General features: G+C 40.9%; 1 protein-coding gene across 8 annotated transcripts in view; it reads right to left on the bottom strand.

Moving 5' to 3' along the window:
• ZNF462 (zinc finger protein 462) overlaps positions 1-21,699 on the bottom strand; it is a 125,537-nt gene extending 103,838 nt beyond the window's left edge. For 3 of the 8 annotated variants that reach the window (XM_019490685.2, XM_019490686.2, XM_019490687.2), the window contains exon 1: positions 17,689-20,204. In XM_019490685.2, the coding sequence (XP_019346230.1) occupies positions 17,689-17,809 (121 nt within the window). In that variant the 5' untranslated portion in view covers positions 17,810-20,204. Of the gene's footprint in view, positions 1-17,688; positions 20,212-20,549 lie in introns of those variants that run through there. The other 5 variants (XM_019490689.2, XM_059724595.1, XM_014596178.3 and 2 more) reach the window with 4 other exon arrangements.
• Between the last annotated feature and the right edge of the window lie 202 nt (positions 21,700-21,901).

Below are 21,901 nucleotides of genomic sequence, written 5' to 3'. Positions count from 1 at the left end.
TCTCCCTTTCAGCATCCACTCTGTCACTGTGTGGCACAGGATAGAGGACAGGATGGACCTATGGTCTGACCCAGTAAACAGCAATTCTTCTTATGCTGTCAGCTTGCATAGTGTCAAATCGTATTCCTTTGTAATCCCTGAATGGGACCATAGTCTACGGTTGCTACTCTGATTGTTGCTGCCTCTTCATAAAAAAAACAGAACAGATTTCCATCAGAGAAAGTATCACTTCGTTACAAAGCTTTGTAAGCAGCAGTGCGGGATGGAAGAAGGGCCTTTCTAGTTTGCATGAGTCCTCCTCATGCAACTTATCAAGTTGCAGGACACCTTTATTCTCCATATACATCCATGGCTTGCTGTACTGGTGTTTCCAGGTGCAGATTAGTCCTCTTCAAAATGAAAAGCCTTCCAGTTTCTCTCTGTAGCTATTTTATCAGCTCTTGAGAATCTTATTATCATAAACAAATGTTAGGTAATATAGGACATGGCAAGCAGATTCCTTCCCCAGGTCCCTATGCTCTTATAGTAAGTAGATAGTTTACAAGGTGACGGTCTAACTGTGTTTATAGGCAGGGTACATCATGTTTTATATTTAATCATCCAAATATGACATCATTTATCTACAATGTAATTTATATTACACTCAATGTAAATATGATGTAAAAATAAGAAGTGTTCTTCAGGAGGCGCTGATCTTAGTCCCAAGTGTATGACTGAGGTCTCCCTGCAACTAGGAGCATCAGTGACCTGTGATTAAGGAGATTAAGGACAGGTCTTCTTCTCAGTGAAAACTGTCATAATAATTGTAGAGTCTGAGAGGCCAAGAGTAGAAACCTCATTAGCACAATGAAGGCAGCAACCCCTCTGCCAGAACAAGATGACCAAGGAGATCTATAACAACTTTTCTAATCATCAGTCTCATGGCTTGTCCATCAGGAAATAGATCAGCATTGCTATTCTAGCTTAAGTGCCCTGTATGGACATTCCATTGTGGAAGAGAACTTAGGGAATTATTCTTAGCTAATTTATATCTGAACAGCTATGATAGTCATTTTCTCTTACAGATAATGTCTTAGCTGCTCCTCAGCTATGTGCCATTAATTAATGCATTTTCAAGCCCACTGAACTTCTCCCCAAGGCTTCAAGACAAGCTTGGCTCTATATTAATGAGTCTGGAAGGTTTCACCATGTTCTCAAAAGCAATACATTGTTCTGGGCAAGTCTTAAAGTGAAGAAACAAAGAGGACGTGTTCAATACTACTAGTCCATTGCTACAGTTTCCCATTACAACACAGTTTATGTGCCCCTATAAAGAGTATCCACAACATCCAGAAACTATTGCTGGCTTTCCTCATAGAAGAATGTTTTTCATTCTAAGTCTGTCTAACTATCCTAACTGCATAGTTGTTCCAGTAAAAGAGATCACCCTAAGAAATCCTTGCCTCTTCCATATTTGCTGGATGACATCACTCTCACACTACTCATTTCACTTGACAGAGGAGAGAGGAAAAAAAGAAGGAATGGAGAGATCCCTCCCTTGTTAATAAAACTGCACCTTTAAGACAATGGAAGAAGAGAAAACAATTGTTTCCCCTGTACATTTCCTCAGGAAGTAGAAGTTTCACACCTCTCAAGTCAAGCAGCAATGACATTTTCCTTTGTTTTGATCAAGTTGCCCTAATCACCATATTTGTGAAATCCTCACAAAAAGGGGGTTTTGGCATTCAGTACAATTAACACACAAGACCCACTATTTTCCACTACTCTATGGACCAGTTTCACAGCAGCTACTATCCTATACAAGCATTAATCCTACAGTCTTAAGAAGAACAAAGGGGAACTGCAAAAAGGATCTCCTTTCCTCAACCACCAGTTATCTGAATATTCAAGCAGCTTGATTTTTCCACACTGACAGCAGAATAATAAATCACCACGTCTCTTGATACTACTAAAAGCTCTCAGAAGGCTATGCATCAGTGTTTTAATGTCTGTTTCACCTCTATCAGCATAATGCCTGCTACATACCACTGCTGCCATCATTATGGCAGGTGTCTTCCTATCAACCAAAAAAAACAAGACCCAAAGGTTTTCACAACCTCGATCTGTTACAAAGTAGATATTCAGCTTGGAGATTTGACATTGTCTACCATCCCCAGGCAGCTTGTATTTTTCCCTAAATTTAAAAGCATGTGCTCTTGTATAGCTGATCCCAGGTAAAAAGATTAATATCTCCAAATCTGGCTCCTAGCCAATCTTGAAAGAGCAAAAAGATTTGTTAATCCTTGGTTTGCAATAAAAAACCCACCCCAGAAAAAAGAATCACCTACCTTTAACCAAATCTATATAATCTTACCTTCCGGCTATAATTTTACTCCAAGCACTTCACTTGCTAAGTTTAGCCTTGCATACACACAAAGAAGAAAACACTGATGCAAATCTTTAGTACAAGGTGATTTGGGGGGGGAACCCTCCTTGTAAAATGGGATTGATTAATACTCAAGGGTTTGCAATCAAAAAAAAAATCAACAAATAGTTGCATGAGAAGACATTGCCATTTTTAGTAACTATAATATGCTCCAAAATGAAATAGCAGTAACATGCTTTCTGTTTCATAAAGCCTTTGACTTTCCTGCTATTATCCCAGTCTTAGCACATACTTTATATTAGAATGCGTTCCAGGAAGCATATGGCAATAGAACTAGGTCAACCATTAACCAAATAACAGGAAGCTGCTCTGCAGAGCACACCCTTCAAAAGCTTGCTTAATGAGCTAGCTCTTCAGAATGTGTCCTTCAGTAAGGTTGAAGCTAACACTTTCAATGGTTTTCTTCAAAGCTGCAAGGTCACCCAAGTTAGAAGGCTTCTGGACATGTCAGATTTAGAATGGTCCAGCTCACTCTTAAATGCAAAATGCAGCCTGGCCAGCCATTAGAGATGAAGCACTGGCCCAACTGCCAACCTTCTACCTTTGTTCAGAGAACGCTGGGAATGGGCTCCCATGGCTTCCTCAGGTTTTTTTTGGTGATCACAACCCATCCATCCCATCTTTATCTCCTTCCCACAACTTCATCTTGGACAACATACATCTCTCACTGTAGCATTCGTAGTGTTGAATTACTGGGCAGCATGCATCTTCACCTTCCCTTATGTCGCATATACCCTTCACAAGGGGTCACGTTATTTCCCAGATTAGTCATCTCTGAACACTAGTTGCATTTGTAAAAAATAAAATATTGTTAAAGGTTTGCATTCATGAGTGACTTTCCTATTAACCTGGCATCATACCTTTGAGATACCATCATCATTGTTGGTTTCTTCAATCTGTATTTGACCCTACGCAGCCATAGAAATTACTTTCTGAACATCTACAGTAAACACTGGTTACTTTGCCATTCCAGTGGAAAGGCAAGTTATCCAATAGTAACCAATAATTAGGAGCAGGTAAATCGTGGAGGAAGAGGGGGAGAAGCTGCATTAGCTGGGAATGATATCAGAGCAATGATAAATTAAAACTTTAATGGCAAATTAAAGTTTACTGTATAACTATTCATGACACTAATTCCAGACAAATATTGTTGTCCTGTTATTTGGTTTTCTTTTAAAAGGTGTCCAATACTAGCACCATAGTGTGCCAAAATTCCATGAAGAGAAATCAATACTGCTTTTTTATTTAGAAGTTTATAACTATTATTAGTTTCAAGACACAGACATTCAGATTTAATATGGGGTTCGGTTTTAATACATATTATTGAGGTCACCACATTAGCATGCAGTGCCACCAGAGTAGAAACAAGTCAATTGGCTGAATCTCCTCATGCAACTTAAAAGGATAATTTGCCAAGTATCTCCTGACTAGCTTATACTCCAGGATCAATTTTGCATGAAACAGCTACTGAGAAGCCTCAGATAAATGTCACAATATGGCTTCTGGACTACTATGTACTGGAAACCAATACTATACTTTAAGATCTTTAAATGACATGACTACCATGCAATGCAACTGTAGGCAAAGCATGAAGTAGAATGTAAGAACACATTACCATTGGTCTTATGACATCTTCAGAATCATGGATATTGACTCCATTGTCATTAAATTCCCATTTCCTTTTGGAAACTAGTTCCATGTTACTGTATGTTGTCTTGTTAAGGTCATTATTAAAATAAATGAATAAACAGAATACAAAATGCCTTATTTGCTCTACACCACTGCCACCACTGTAGGCATTAAAAATCATAGGGAAGCTCATTTTATGAGATGTCACTGGAAGGTGGCATAGCAGTTATGTAGAAAGTACGTGTTCTTACAGGAATTTACATAATGCATCTGCATGACATCTACTTCCAAATATCACTTGGGATATTTCAGTCATTTGGAATTCTTCATAACATTATTGCAGGCAAATCCACAGTGATACCTAAAATTTCCAAACATTTCTCACCCAATACTTTCAAAGGCAAGAACTCAGTGCTGCTTCTCCAATGATATGTACCATAAATTCTACTGATTTTTCAGACAGTGGTTCTAGCTCAGTCATCAGAAATAGGAAACAATGATGTATCCACAATGACACCAAGAACAATCATTATGTGTGATCATATGTCCCTGCAGATTGCTTTATATCTTAAGCGATAGCTCCTTACTGAAACAGGCTAACTCAGTGGAAAGCTGCCAAGCTTGCAGTGGCAAGATCGTCTGAGGAGTTATTTATAATAGACCATCTTCAACAAATAACACCTTTCTTGATTTAAAAAAAAAAAAAAAGAATTTTCTTCTTCCATATATAAAAGTTTAAATGCAAAGAACAGAAAATACCGGTGAAAACAGAACATTACTTCTGGGGAAACGGATCTGATGCTAACTGACCTAAAATGAGCTAAGAGCTATCAAACCACACCGAAAACACAAGATTGCCAGCCCATGGAAAATAAAGCTTTTCAGAGAGTGTCAAAAGAAGTACGCAAGGAGAGACAACGAAGGAACTGCATCCTCCACTATTAAAATAACTTCTCTCAACTCTGATGTATCCTAGTTGAGAAGGAGCTACTGAAATATGGGGGGATTTTATGTAACCAAGATAATGTTCCTCACTATGAGATGGCAGTCAAGTTTCATGTAATTCTTCAGTGTCGCTTCTACTTAGGTCTTGAAAATAGTCTCAAATACACAAGATCCAGATTTACAGAACCTGAATCAAAAAATAGTCTGAATGGGGCCAGTGGAATGAGCAAGAGTGAAGGGTTGAAATTATTACTGGCCAAGAACAGTCTTCATAGACAAACCATGTTTTATGTCCATCCCCTCCTCCCATCCCCAAATTGCTACTGGGAAAACATACCTGTGGGCTGACTACTTCGGTCATTCAGCCCTTAGGAACATCTGAAGATAGTCGTACCTTGCAGTGCTACCGCAAAACAGCATCTAAGAGAAGCATTCATTCAAGTGAGGCTGTAATATTACTCTTTGAAAATCCTGCTGAACAGGCAAGAGAAATTGAAAAGGCTCTGGTTATGAAGTGTAGCTCTGCCATTCCCATTACTGAGTAAGCTCTGGCATGCTCCATGCTGTGACTGTGGGAAGGTGTCTCCAATTTTACAAAGATAGACTTCCAATTCATCTGACAGAAGAATCTACAACACTACAAGTCACTGGGTTTTCACAATCCCAAGAGTCCAGCAGGTTTAGGTAAGAATTTCCCTCCTACAGATTTAGGAACTCTAGTGATTGTATTTGGCTTAAAGTTGATGGCATGGTAAGTTTGCTTGTAGCTACCTCCCACCCCAAAAAGGAGAAAAACCTTAAGCTGTAGAACCTTCCACCTGAGAGGAAAGCAAAGACCATTGTGATAGCTTTCTATGGTTCCTTAGCAATTACATAATTGCAAAGTCTATGGAGTATCACTTGCAGTATATTCTGTACCTTTCTTCATTTCACAGCTGCAGCACAATGTTCTCAAATGATTGCAGCTTCTGAACAAACTGTCTCTGCACTACAGCCAAAAGGATCCACAATGAAACCTCATCTGAAGCTCAAGACTCACATGACCGAACTCCTCTCTTTCTCCAAATTCACTCAACGCTTTTTCCCCTCTTTTTGTAATCCAGTATGCATGCTTTTGGAGTACACTTCAGTTGTTTAAAAAGACAGGTTCAAAAAGAGAAAGCAATGAAAACCTGCTGGGCTGAAGTTTTCAGATGACAAAGCACAAGGTAATCATTTAATACAGAATATGAAAGCAACATAAAAGGACAAGATGCAGAGGGGAAAAATCTACTTAGGCTTCCTGCACTGGCATGAAATGGCTGCTTTCCTTCTTACTGCCAGCTCCAATGCTTCATGTTGACATTACACATCCTGTACTGTAGATCCACCCCCATGCTGCTGCTTGCCCAACAGAATTATCTCCTGCGTCACAGCAGTGGTAACAGAACTGCTGGCTTTGCAGATCTGAAAGCACCATTTCAATACTTAATACATGCAGTAACTGGACATTACTAGATATTTTGGGTTGGTTTATGGCATTCTCAGCAATACATTACTTGGCCTAACCTTCTGTTAACCAGATGGTCTGTCCTTCCCTTGGGATCAAACCATTAAACTTTATTTTATTAAATTCTATCAAAACGCAGGGACAGTTTAGAGCAGCATGTCTGGTTCATCTCCAACAGGGTTGCTAAGATGAAAATGACCTAAAAATAACTGGAAGTACTGCTTCACACCAACAGAGAACAAGATCTTTTGGAGTAAATATTTAAATGATCTGCCAGATAAAGTACCATGGCAGTATGAACCACATGGATAGCAACTTGTATTATTTGTACACACACACCAATGCATGTTCTTTTTTCACTGGTAGCATTATTCCTGATCCAAGACAACTGAATTTTAGTGGACATTGCCTGTCACACAAAACTACCTCATAACACAGAACCACCTATTTTATAAAAGGCAAAATCATCAACTTCAAGAAACACACACTATTTTCTGTGATAGTGATATAAGATAAATGAACACCTAAAGACTGTACAGCCTCATCCTCTATGAAGTCATACCTCAGAAGCATGCAGACACTAATGAAATCTAACTTAAGTATGTACTACACATGCTTCCTCCAGCCAAAATGCAAAATATAAGAATGAAGAAGTGAGGAGATTATGAATGAAAGTGAAAATCATCTACTATATTAGCACCTGCTGGCTAATGTGAACAAAGTCCATCCGTGTTTCCATACAGAACCACAAATGAGCACCTTATATATTTAGAGAGTAGCTGTCAAAAACTAAGTACATTAATATAATTTCCAACTGCACTGCTGCAACCCCCAAGAGGAACACTCTGTGTAACTAGGAATGTGATCTTCCAAACATTTACTCACAGGAGTAACAGCAATAAAATTCAAATCAAATTCCTAGCACTACTCACATGGATAAGCTTTTGCTTTTAGTCCTCATCTTCTATTGCTTGCCAAAGTAACATAGTAACGAGAACATGCAATGGGAGCAAAGAGGTCTGACCTGTTAAAAAGACTTTGTTAATCATCGTAACAATGGCAGTAAAGACATATTATATACATATATATGGAATTTAAGAAGAGTCCTATAAAAATTGTAATTTTGATGTATTCCAAAGAAAACAGGAAGCCAAAGCAGATAACAGTCTAACCACAATAAATCATTAAAATTAAATATGTTCTTTGTGGCTACCACTTCCCTACAGTACTGCCAAAGGAGCCTTGTATTCAAGACTGAATCTCCTATCATATATAATCTGTTACACTAAATCTTTTCAACACAGAATTTCCAACCTCGGTTGCCAATGTTCTCAGATGTGTGTCACAGAGTTGCAAACTATCCCATTTCTCCCATATTACTAAATGGGAATATGAAAAGTGGCAAGCCACCACTTAGCCCTACGTTAAAACTGAATCTTCTTTGATCCCCCTAACTAGGATGAGCATCTTAAGGGATTCTTACAGTTGCAATACAATCCCAAAACTGTAGCCATTCAAATCAACAAAGCCAGACTCAGACCTCAGATTCACCCACTACAATACCAACTCCAGAACAAGAACAGACTCTCTGGTTATCACCTACAGCCCCCTAGTTGAATACCTAAGATACATCATGGATGATGTCTAACCCCTACTGGAATATGATGATAATTTCAGGTCAGCTTTGGGGACACACTTGTTGAGTCTTACAGACAACCACCCAAACTCAAATTGGCGTCTTTCAAACAAGCTAATGAACTCTCATCCTCACCGAGGCACTGGGTCTTGCAATTGACCCAAATGCCCAGTGTCCCCTCATCAGTACCAGTTACATCAGTGGTCACCAACCAGTCAATCTTGATCGAATGGTCAATCGTGAAGGCTCTGACAGTCTATCTCAGTCTGTCAGAGGCTCTACGATTGGGAGCAGCATGACACGTGTGGCTGGGCTGAGCCACGCCTCCTGCCACCCGGGCCAGCGGCTGGGTGAGTGGGGTCAGAGCCCGGGCAGCTTGTCCAGGAGGCAGCGGGGGTATGGTGTGGAGAGGCGAGGCAGTAGATCCTGGCATGCTATTTACTTACAAGTGATCTTCACCATAAAAAGGTTGGAGAACACTGGACTACATCACTGCTGGACCTAATAAACAAGGGGCGTGTCTACATGTACACTTCACTGTGGAGCTGACTAATTAGCTCGTCAGTAGAGCATCACCATCTACACGTGCCAGTATTAGAGTGCAGTAGATTAATTGTCGGGGACACTACTATCTTAGAGCACAGTTACTTCCTGCACCGAAGCACATGTGTAGATGGTATTCAGGGTTGACTGGGGCATGAAGGTGCAAAAGTGTGGGGGCTGCCTGCTGACCAGCCCTGAACTTTAGCACCCTTGTGTCCCAGACAGCCCTTCTACCACCCAATGCTGGCATCCAGAGCCCAGGGCTGACCCCTGAGCCTCTTGCCAGCTCGAACTGCTGCAGTCCCAAGCACACCATCTAGAAGTACACCCTGGACTGCAGCAGCTAGAGTATCAACATGTGCCATTAAGGTGCCATGATAAACTGATGCAATTTGCGCTTGAGTTTATCACATTGCCTTAATGGAGTATAAAATCCAAACTTCATTTACCTGCAACTCTATCAGCCTTATATACACCATCACCTGATTACAACGTCCATCTGCTGTCTACATCGGAGAGAGCAATTGCTGTGTGTAAGAATGAATGAAAACTGATCTGACATCAAATGCAGAAAGATACAAAAGCCTGGACCTCCCTGGACACTCCAACATTGACCTGAGGCATAACATTTTTAAAAACCAGCTTGAATAGGAAACTGAAGAACAAGAAATAATCTGCAAACTGGACTGTTAAGTGGTTTGATGTTTTATGTTTTGTGTTTAAACAGGGACTATGGATTCTTATCTCATTACCTGGATTAGTTTTAGTGACCCCTTTGTTCCTATGGGTTTAACACTTGTTTGCTTGTCCCTCCTAATACTGCCCTGCCTCCTCCTCACTTCCCCCACCCTTGTCTTTTGTATTCTAATTTCTCTCTTCTTCTTATAATCTGCTTTCTCCAGGTTCATTCACAGCACCTGCTGAAGTGCGTTTAAGCCAAGGAAAGCTTGTGCTCTACTATTTATCTTATTTAGTTAGTCTATAAAGGTGCAGATCTACCCTGTCTTCTGACTGACTTCAGACATGGCTAACTACCTCTCTAAGTCCACTTTCCACATCCCAGTTAGAAATATTATCTTCTGATTTGGGTGCAAACCTGCATCTTGCAAATCATGAAAATGCTTACTTCACCTGTAAAGATAAACTGGCCTTCTTCATGACTTTGAAAAAGCCAGTGTAGCAATTTAGCTCCATCAATCTTTAAAATTTCCCATGGAGTAGGAAAGAACTGTACACCTTTTTGTATGTGCCATTTAAGTGACTGCTTCATCGGTCATATGACTGAACTCCACTGCCATGGCATAAAAAACTTCAGTATATGGTAACAAGCCTTCCAGAAAGTCATTCCACAATCTGAAACATCATCTACCCTTCAAACACACTAAAAATAGATACTCACCCCTTGAGGTCTCAACAACCCATCTGATATTACAGGATAGCATTAGCAAGCCTAAGTAGACATGAAGTCTTAAAATAAACATCTCCACAGAGAAGACCAGGACACAGGCAAGCAGACCTTACATTACTGTGCGCCACTGAAATGAGTTGAATGCACTATGAAGAGCAACTTAGCCCTGGAGGACAACTAGTGTTTAAATGGAGGTAGCTACCAGGAAAAACTCTGTGGTCATTTGGTTTGCTCACTTCAAGTCAATCCATGTACAACCCTGCCATTTCAGCTTCTGGTTCAAGGCTTTTTTTTTTTTAATTAAGTTTTCTGACTATAAAATCATAATTAAAATATTAATAGTTGTGACACAATTCCTTGCAATTTCATGGTGTCACAGTATATTGATTACCTTGTTCTCTGCCTAGGTGGGAGCCATGCATGTTTAGGAGAGGTGCATGGCAGAGAGGTATATTTCATTCTCTCACCTCTGCTATTTTATGTAATGTGCTAAACTAAAAAACAACATATACAGGTTTTATTTATTGTGTTCATGTAGTTAGGTAACCAAAATACACTGACTTGCTCCTCTAACAGTTTCAATATGTAGTGAGATTATGCATTTGACTGAAAGGAATCCAAAAGTCTACTAGATCCTATACGAACATAGTGTATCCAACAATATATACCTCTTGAGGTCAATATACCTCAAGAAGCAACTTTTCCTTGTCTAATAGAATGTGATAAAATAACGGCTTCCCTAGACAAAGCACACAACCTCCAAAAAGAGGTATTATTTCCTTCTCTCTTTCGCTCTCTGTTTTTAAAGCATAACAACCTCTAGGCCAAGAGGCCAGAAGAGGTATCATATATGCTGATTCACACAATGGCCTCAAGTGGTATTTACTTCCCAAGGACTTGGTAAAATACTCTCTCATAGGTCACTGTACTATCACACACAATGCTGTTTTACACAATATGCTGGATCATAGACAAGTGAACTTGACCTCCAGATGACCTGAAATAGCTGAAAGCTGATATGCCCTCTCTCCTCTCCCCACCCCCCAACTGAAGATAAAAGGTCAATAGACCAAAAGGAATTGGTACATGTAGCCTTGAAATTACATGGATTTAACTTGCAGATGCACTACCAGCAAGGAACCGAAGCATTTTCTTCCATCACTGAATCTTCTGCCTTTTGCAACTGTACTAAATTAGATAGCAACAATTTAGTAGTTAGTTGCAATTTTACTAGTTAGGCAACTGTCTACATACTCTAGTTCTCCCCTCACCCTCCAGTCAACAATTTGTAAATGCTTTTGTGTGCGACCGAAATCTGGTTTGAAGGAAACAAATCATCCTTCATCAGAAGGAAACAAATCATCCAAACCAGATTGGACGAACACAGATTTCCAAGCTTGCTAACATCCTTTAGCCACAACATATTACCAAAATGAAGACAAGCAAGACAAAAATTAAAATGTATGTTAAGAACTTTCAGTTCACCAGGACAAGAAAAAGTATTGGTATTTCTAATCACTTTACAGCTGAGTTTTTTTTCCTCTCCACTGAGAGCACTGTACTTCACACATGCAGGAAAATGGATTCCAGAAGAATGGTAGATTTGCTTACAGATAACTGCTTTGCGGCTGCTTCCTTCCTGAACCACATCACCTCACCAAGCCAATAACCAGTAAACTCCAGAGATAGTATGCATATTTTTAGCCCTGTCTACTATAAACCATTACAGGTCCAAGAAAGGTGACTAGTCAACCAAAGGCAATTATTGTCAAAGTGTCATCAGGGCAGCTCAACAGTGTAAAGAGATAAATAATAAAATCTATAGGCTTTTATGGTGACATTCAACATCCCAGAATCAAAAGGCAATGGGACATTCTCTGCCACAGACTGAATAGTTTCTAACTGCAAGAGAAGTGTTAATGCTCTTAATTTCAAAATGAGTTGGAAGAACAGAAACTGGTCCAAAGGTCTTAGCTTCTCAATATCCCTTTGACTTGATTATTATCCCTATTTTATATCCTCACTATTGGGATGCTCAGCCAAGAGCCACATATAAGCCCAGTTTTCAAAAGAGCTAGTCTTCTCAAATTCAGCCACTCTCAGAAAGCAACACACAAAAACATCTCAAGTCAAATATCAGCAACCCTCCCCCTAACCCCTTCCCCAGACTTTTTTTTAAAGTTGTGGCCACAAGCGATTTGCCTAGGTTCATACTAGAAAAGCCTGACAGAACTGGAAAGAAAATATCCATGTCTAGTTCAGCAATATGCCTTCATCACAAAACAACCATTCCTTCACATCTGAGCTAAAAACAGGCAGTTGATCCCAAGTCCCCTGGGCTCTGATTGCCCATGGAAGTTAACTGAATTAGCTCCCACTTCCCAAGTCCTGGGAAAAAAGTATGATCTCGGTACTTTACAGGTACTTAAAGTGGAACAACCTGCTTGTACCAGGTTGTAGGATACCAGGATAAAAACCTTTATCCTGGGAGAAATCCAACCTTCATTTTTAGCCATGGAGAATCCACTTTACATAAAACCTAGCCAAAACCTGATGAATCAACCAACCTCCCTAGTCATTCTAGAAGTTTTGCTTAACCCAGCAAAAGAACTATGGAGTTCTTTGAATTGTCAGTGTTAACAACAGGAGAAAGGAGGCTAAAAGGAAAAAGTATTTACTTTGCTTTTAGTTTCAGCAGCAGCCCTGCTGAACTCTGACATTCAGACTGCAATGAGCTCTGTCTTAATGATCCCTTTCCCAGCTAAAGTCTTCAGTAAACCAATTTTCAAGGCACTAAAAGGTAAATACACTGTCCTGGATGTTAAGTGACATCAACTCTTGACCTGAACCTCCAGGCACATAAAGCCTTGTGTCCCCCCTGTCCCCTCACCTCCTCACCCCCTTTGTTTGCGTTATTCATCAAATAATTAAAATATGTTCAGGTACAAATATAGAATTTTGTCTCCCCCTGCCACCTCCTTCTACCCTTAGAAAATAACCGGATATTGAAATGAAAGGAAGTGTGACCTCCACAGTAACAAATAACCACTCTATTTTTGACCTGTTAGTCCTTCGGTTAATGTCCAGCTCATTTTATTTCCTAGCTGTGTCCCATTCATTCTCCATTTACAACATTAGGGAGGTGAGATGCACTTACCCTCTTTTCCCATGCAAGGCCCTGGGAGCTATCAGTGGGTAGGGAATTTATTCATTCAGCATGAGCAGTGATCATGGATACTCTTATTGCCCATGCATGTCACAAAATTCCATTGTTGTTATGAGAGAAGATTTTATTGAAAAATACATTCATGAACAAACTACAGTCTCAACCACCATACAGAGTCATTTTTTGCAATTTCTGCTTTGTTTTTGCTTGCCAACCATTCTACTACCTTTCCACCTCATGCAATAACTATCCAACAAGATTCCTCTCCACATAGTTATATCATGTCTTAGGTGACTTTTCTGTTTGCTAAATAGCCCTGCCTATTTTCTACTTGTGCTGATGCTGTAGTTTCCTTTTCCTGACATTTTAATCCCTGCATCACTTGAAGGCCTGACTTCTTCATTCATGACAACAGCTGGGGTTCTAATTCCCAGGTCCATTCCAAAGCTTTTTTTTTTTTTTTTTTTTCCAATTAGCAAGAGCAATGCAATGCCTCAACATCTTTTCTTGATCTTCAAATGGAAATACTAAGTTTTATCTGTAAGCTGTTCTAACAGTCCATACTGTGCTGCCACTCATTCTTTTGCTTAGCAATTAATAAGTTATTATTTGCATACAAAGAACTGCAACAGATGATGGATAAAGATCTATAAATTTTCCACCCACAAGATCCTGAAACAGTCTTACAGATTTCAACAAAAACCTAAGAATACTGTTTTATCTTCTTCACCATGGAAGATCTAAATAGCAACAACTGGATTCTTAAAATTAACTACTTTCACCATAAGGGAGGAGTCTTGTAAATCCTGTGCATCTAGAAGCATATGGTCTTACACTGGCCCTGTAGTGACTGCTATCCAGATAAGCTCTCCCCAAGTCCTTCCTAATCATTGACAACATCATTCCTGTGCCTACAGCTCCTTGCACTGGCTTTATCAAGTGTATGTTCTTAGAAATAGTGCTTGACCCGCAATTCAAGCACAGTGGATATGTGTTCTGAGATCTCTAGCTTGTACTGTCTTTCAGCACACAAAAAATTTCTGAAATGCTTCTTAACTATGAAACTTCCTCAAGGGATCTCCACCCTCTTCACAAAATAAACCTTTAGATCAACAGACATCACCCAATACCTAATGAATTCCCACTCCATCAGAAGTCACCTGTGTGTTCATCTTTTCATGGTTGCATCGCATGCATTCATGAAGGCCACCCAAAACTGCAGAGGTTTTCAGGACAAAAAGGAAAAAGGGAAGTGAGTAGGCACAGATTTTAATTGCTGGATCTGGACCTGACATTCAGTTCAGTGAAAAACAAAGCAGGTGATGCCTAGAAAATGAATACCAAATCATCATGAACTTTCATTTGAGGGGTGGGGGGAGTTCTTTCTAAATACAGCTTAAGAAATGTTTCTTCAATTCGTAATTAGGCAAGAAGTGATGATATTGCAATAATTAGAAAGTGTCTCAAGCTGAACAAAGCAATTTGGCCAATGAAACTATTCTTGTTGAAGACAGAATACAGTAAAAATAAAAAAATGCCAAGAAGCCTGTGTCCATTTAAGTACTGATTCTCAGAAATGAAGAGCTATTCTTACCATATCTCAAAACACCTCCAATGTTGGGTTCATACTGCAACTTCTAGGATAGCTTTATAGAAGTCTGAGATAAATGGTAAATTCTAAATATTGTGGAACTGTCTTAAAAAATAAACACCAAAACAATAAATATAATTTCATTTATTTTTTATTTGCACATGTGTTCAACCTCTCAAACACAGCCAAGTAGACAGAGCGTTTCCAAAAAATACAGGACAAAAATGAAATCTGAATTTATATAAATCAAGTCTCCTCATTTGGAAACTTCTATTCAACCCTTTTCACTATAACCAACAAGATAATTATCATAAGTTGAGCTATCTCTCTTCCTCCCCCCCCTTTTCTTCTTTCAGCACTGGCATACAAACCATGCTATTTTAACTTCTTTCCTGTTCTCCCAGTTCTTCTGGAACATTTTATTTTCAACAGTCAACTCATTTGGAGAAGTGCCATGCTGAAGTTCAACCGTTTACAGTGTTAACTGTGTCTCTGCCAGCAGCTGAAGACTTGCATCGCCACCTTCTCAAACGCCCTTTTAGGTTAAGGGAATTGTGTTCCCCCCCTCTCAAAAAAAAAAAAAAAAAAAAAAATTTAAGCATGCTTAACTCCTATCTCACCCTGCTTTTTCTTCAAACCTACTTTCACTCTTTGAACAGTAAATTGGACTTGCCTTCCCATATTCTTTAATTAACACATTCAAGACTGCTGTTCAAATTATATGGGTTCATACTAAATTTGGTATTCTGAGAGATTTCTAAAAGACACCCTGGCTATCATTTAGCAACTTCATGGTTTCTGCAGTTCAACACAGAGACAAGCATCTGGAAAAAAAAAAATGTGTCTAGATGGACACAGTCAAATATTCTGGGGGGAACTCACCAATGAGAAGTTTGATTAATAGTGAAAGTAGTTGATCAATGACAAACTTAAATGATTATGTTGGTTAATCCAGTAGATGAGATCACCAAAAAAAACCAAAAAACCCACCCTTGAGTCTTGCATATTTCCTGGATCATCACAGCTACAACAGTCCAACCCTGCTACAGTGGCAGGAAAAGACAGTTTGGAACAGGTTTATAACTTGTATTTTTTCAATCGGAGCAGGAGACCACTGCAAGCCTGCAGATACAGTGAGGTAACAGAACTACAAAGCAAAGTCCAGAACAACAAACAAGCAAAAGAGACATAAGTGATACAACTAACACCTGCTCTGTAGACTTTTCCTTGATATGCCAAAAAGGGTCTCCTCCCACAACCAGTATCTCTCCTCAATTTTCTCTTTGCAACATTTTAGCATTTCTTCAACAACTTTGTTACCTGCATTTTTCCTCCCTGGGTTTGGTTAGTTATGGTTTTAGAATTGGACAAAACTGGTTAATGAATATTACATAGCTATTCACCAATTTCACAGATCTAAGCCCTTTTTCCACAGCTTCTTACTACAAAGGAGTGCTCTTTAGCTTAATTTGAGAAATTATCTGCAACAACATGCAGAGCAACTGTTACAGCAGACTAGAGCAATCTTAATTCATACTGTAACACTACATGTGTTGTTTGTAAATAATCCAAAAAAAACCACCCTGCTATTAGCTCACTATTCTTTCTGAGAGCTCAGAATTTCAAGAAGTATGCTTGTGTTTTTGGAGTAACCTTCCTCAAACTGCAGAATGTACTATTATAAGATTTTAGTACTTCCCATTTCCTTTCTAACACTAAAATTAAACTGTCCATTCCTTAGGGTCCAGCATCTGCCAGATGTCCAAGCATCTTTGTAGAGCATGATTCTCTTCCAATACCCATCAGTTCTCGCTCACAATGGGTTGATGGCTTGCAAACACCAGTCTTGCTTTAAGTCAAACCAATACAGTAACCATTTCATTGTTTAACTTCATTGCTGTAAATCAGTTACAAAACGAAAAAGCCTTTTACTTTTGCTTATTTCCCCATAAACCATAAGATTACACAGCCACACCAGATTGTACATATTCTCAACCCAGTATATGCACAACATAATTAATAACTTCTGTTTTGCTATTTGGGGTCTCTTTTCTCTATCAGTTTCAGTGGTGCCTTTCAAGTTGCACATCCTTCAATAGCATGCTACAAGTTTAATGACAACACCCAACAATGAGCTGAATTCATTGTTTAAACCAATGAACCAAGTATCAACTTCAATAAATACCTGTGAATAAACAGTACTTCATGAGAAAGAGATCATTCTTCTATCATTTTTCATCAGAAGTGACACTTATGAAGTCCATTTACTATAAATTTCCATTCTTGCTCTGATACCCAAAGTAGCTTAATTAGCAAAACTACTCCTGTCCCAAGGGATTTCAATCTCACATTGAATAACCAACATACTTGTGAGAACTAGTCTACACTCATCCAAATATGGAGAACATTATGCAGAATAGTGCATCTATAGTAACAGTTATGGTTTTCTATAGTGCCCATCACTGTAACATGTAGGGGAGGCCTTCCCTTTAGATGCTCAGTTTTTTTAAATCTCACACTAACTGTCCATTTGCATGTGTCATTTTCTATAGCAATGAATTATAGACCAAATTATACTGCTAGGACTGAGTTGATAGCTCAGATAGAGTAGGTTGTGTGCTTCCGTGTTAAGATCAGAGAAGACAGAGGAGACGGTCATATAGCCCTGTGGTTTCTCTCATTTAGAAACCTGCAGTGTTCTTGGCCATTTTCTACATCTGAAATCAGTATCAAGGGGAAGAGACATGCATCAAGGGCCTGATCCAAAGTCTGCAAAATTTAGTAAAGGGCCTTTTCATTAACTTGAGTCACCAAATCAGGCTTATATGGAGGGTGACAAAATGAAACATTGATCACCTTTGATCAGACAGTAGATGAAGACTCCTTCTCTTTCATGCAGTGGCTGTGTAAGCTTGAATATATCTAAAGTTAAAAGTGCCAAGGTCCATCCCACATGTGTTGTTTCAAAGCCGATCATGATATTTCAAGCAATTGAATAAGACCAATTTGCAGCCACCATTCTAGAACCACACAACCCCTTGAACAGTGTGCATTCAAGGGTTTGACTGTTCAGTGTTATATACACACATGCAGATATACAGACACACACACACTTTTTTTTTTCCCCCAGAAATGAAAATAGAACAATTATGTTGCTTTTAATCTTGTGGCAGCTGGAATCATCAAGTTCTACTCCAACCACCATCTTACAAGTCTTTCTACCTTTGCACAGGCACACTTGTGTTAGCTGCTAATGGCTAACATCCATTCACTTGGTCTTCTAAGACTCATTTCACTCAGATATTTCATACACCATACTTCCTTTCTTGAGTTCTCCCAGATATTTTAAACACCATATATGAAAGCACATGGCTTACACCTCTCTGCTGACCCATTCTTCAACCAGTATGGTAATGGTCCTTTTGGAATCCTAAAGCATTGCAGCACTTCATTTTGGGTTATAATTTGAGAAAGCATATACTTGTAACAACAGATTAGCAAAGTGTGATGGGTACTCCTGTCTCCTGGCTTTGAGACTTCCCTAAGCTCTTCCAAATAAAAAGGCAGCAGGGGGGAGAAAAGCCTTCTGTTCAGCTGCCATCATACTTTAAAGTTCTTAGGTTTCCATAATGACATTAAAAGTTTCAGAAATAAATAGTCTGGGTCACTGAAGAACATGAAAAATATTCTGAGGGTTAAAAATCTGAGGGGAAAAAACCCTTATCATTTATGGTATCTTAAGAACCTCCTATTAGCAGCCAGCCCCAGGGCACCTCTAAAAGCTTTCCAGTATGCAACAAAGTTAGCTGGGGAAAATGTTCCACTGCAATTTAAAATGCATCCAAAAGGAACATTCCGGAGCAACACAAGAGAAAATACCTTAAAAATAAGGCTACCAGGATCACCTTCGAGGCTGATGTTTCATGGTGTTCTGCAGAAGAACCCGAGCAGCCTCCAGCTATGGAAACTTGCCTCAAAATATGAAAGAAAAATGATGCATCTGGTCAACTCATCAACACCTAAATTCCTATGAAGGTTACTCAGAGGGAGAAAAGTCTAAAGCATTGACCTCAACATGAAAATTGGAGAAAGAAACCCCTTAGGACATGCTCTTCTATGTGGAGAAGGATCTAAGAAATTTCCTCCACTCCATTTCCTAAGAGAATGGAGAGCCATCAACAATCTTGCACAGTGCAAAGCTGAAGAAACCTTTGGGGGGAAAAAAATACCATGAGCAAGCCAGCCATTGCCAGCAAAGCTTCACACACAAAAAATGGAGAGGCATCCATAATGTTCTGAGCACTTCCTATCTCAGCTTTGTCTACTGGAAGCTTGCTCTCTCTCTCCTCCATTTTCTGGTGGAGCTACTGAACATGACATGGCTTACCTGACTCAGATCACAGCTCTCTGCCAAACTAGTCACTTCCTCTTAGACATGCAAGCAGCTTCATGAGACAGACACACACACACAAAAAGCAGCAGTAGAAAGCCCCCAGACTTGAAGGTCTTTCCAATCCCAGACATTAAAAACGAATGAAACTTTTAGTAACAAAAAAAAAAAAAAAGAGGGAGGTGGGGAGGAGGGGGGGGGGGGGGTCTCTTATCCCATCACATCTACCAGAAGCTCTGGTAGGATCCCTCTCCTTCTCCCCGCAGGATAGAAACTACAATGCTTCAGAGAAAAGGAAGGTTACTCTAGAAGACATAAAGAGCCTGGAGACTGCGTGTGTGCGAGGAGAAGCTTTGTGTGGTGGAGTCTGGACTGGAACCAAAGCAGACAGCTTGCAAATGGAGGACAGGGAGATAAAGAAAGGGAAAGAGGGGGAAGAGATAGAGCAAAGCTGCTCTGAATGGGGGGAAGCTCCTTCCTGCCGGCGTGCCAGGAGGACAGAGGAACCCGGGAGCTGAGCGAGAAAAAGTGGGGCTCCTGCCCCCTCCTTTCCCCCCCTTTCTCTCGCGCTCTCTCTCAAAAGAGAGCAGAAGCGTGTGTGTAATGGCTTCTGCTCTCCAGCTAGCGCTGTCCTCCTCCAAGCAACCCCCTTCAGAAACCCCCCCCCGCCCGGAGACGCAGCCAGAGACCCCCACATCCCAACTTGAGGAGAGGCGGTGGGGAGGGAGGGGTGAGGAGCCAAATACCTGGGTGATGGACCAGCTCGCAAGAGGGGAGGAGAAAAAAGGAGGGGGGGGAGGGAGAGAAGGAAGGAGAGAAAGAAAGAAAGAGGTCACCCGATTGCCTGGGTCGTGCCAGCACGGAGCTTTTTCTCTCCTCTGTGTCTCTCCCGTCTCTGCTCCAAGTCCACACACACAGGCACCATCCAGCCCTTACACACACATGCACACACACACACACGGGCACCACCAAGCCCCGCTGCTACCTCACTGATCTCCCCATATCCCCCCCTTGAATGCAACAACAAAAAATTAATTAGCCGCCTTCCTCCTTCTCCTCCTCCCACCACCACCACCACCAGCACCTCCTCCTCCTTCTCCTCCTCCATGCAAGAGAGACTTCTCTCTCAAACAAAACACCCCCCCCCTTTCTTTTTTTTCTCCCCTTCCTCCTTCCTCCCTTGGCTGAATGAATGGGTTTCCGAGGAAGACGGGGTGGTGGAAAGAGAGAGAGAGAGAAAGAAAGAGCGGAAGAAAGCCGAGAAGGAGAGAGGGAGATGATCCTGCCCATGCCAACCCGGAGATGGGTTTTCATGGCAAGAACTTACAGTGGTGTCCCGGAGCTACTGCCGCCGCCGCCACTGCTGCCGCCGCCTCCTCTCCTCCTCCTCCTCTCTGCCCAGCTCTTCTTCTTGTTATTGTTGTGGAAGTTGTTTTGTGAGTCTCATGTGCTCCTTGCCAGGTCTCAGCAATGGAGGATCGCCATCTTTCCCTGCTTTTTTTCCCCCCCTCTCTCTCCCTCTCTCTCTCTCTCTCTCCTTCACTGGCTTGCTGCAGCTGCAGATGACCTGAGATATCCGTCTCTCTCTCTCTCTCTCTCACTCACCCTCTGTGTCTCTCTCTGAATAATGAGCAACCAGAGGGAGAGAGAGAGAAAGAAGACAATCTTCCTCTCCTACCACACAAAACGCAAGAGCACCAGGGGGTGCAAGAAGCCTTTCTAACAACAACAACAACGTGTAGGGGAAGAGGAGGAAAAGAAAGAGAGAGAGAGAAAGAGGGGAAAGGCAAGGAAGAGGGAGGGAGGCAGAAAGAAAGAGCTCCAGGAGGCAGGGAGATGGAGCAGAAGATGATGCTGATAGAGAAGGAGGTGGTGAAGATGGAGGAGCTGGAGAGGAGGGAAGGTGGTAACAAAGTTAAGGTTTGGGACATTGAGTCACTCACAGGCCAGGGAGGAGGAGGAGGAAGGGGGGGAAGCGATCTGAAGAGCTTCCCTTTCCAAGCTGTTGCCTTCACAAAGCCTCCTGCACAGAAGCACTCATTAGCCCTGGCGCTGCCGGGAGAGCCCGCTCAGATGGATCTTGCCTGCTGGGTCATAGCTTTCTACCAGCCATGGCAAAACCCCGCTCCTGCAGGCAGATGTGCCCCCGAGCTGATCCCTCAGAAACATCTATCTAGAGGCTAATCTTCCCGGAGCAGGATAAAGAACATAAATGGAGCTGGAGGTTGCAAAGTATAAAACCAGATCTACCACGTGGTTGGCGTTTAATTCCCCCTTCCAGTTCGCGTTTGATGTGGAGACAAGAGGCTGGAATTGTCCATTTCTGGCACGTATTTTGAAGTCTTCTCCCAGAAAGAGAGACACGGCCGTTTCCGTTTTTTTTATTTCTCCCAAGCAGGTAGGAGAACAGAGAGCTTGTACGGCGGAGCACCAAGAGCACCTCCTAGATTTAGGAAATGTTTGGACGGGAGAAAAAACAACCCAACCCCACTTAAAATAACTTTTCCACCTTCCAACCCCAAGTTGTCTGCAGTTCTGCGTCTGCTCGCTTAAACCCTTGGGAAGTGAGAATGATCAGGTGTCACGATGTTGAAGGCATGAGAGCAAAAATGAAGCTTTTTCTACCCTGATTTTTGTTAACGTAGTGTCATTTTCCAAGAGTCCTTCGGAGCTACCTCT

Source organism: Alligator mississippiensis, chromosome 3 (assembly GCF_030867095.1).
Source record: "Alligator mississippiensis isolate rAllMis1 chromosome 3, rAllMis1, whole genome shotgun sequence".
In the NCBI taxonomy this organism is placed as follows: Eukaryota; Metazoa; Chordata; order Crocodylia; family Alligatoridae; genus Alligator; species Alligator mississippiensis.
This window is presented reverse-complemented; position numbering and strand designations above follow the sequence as displayed.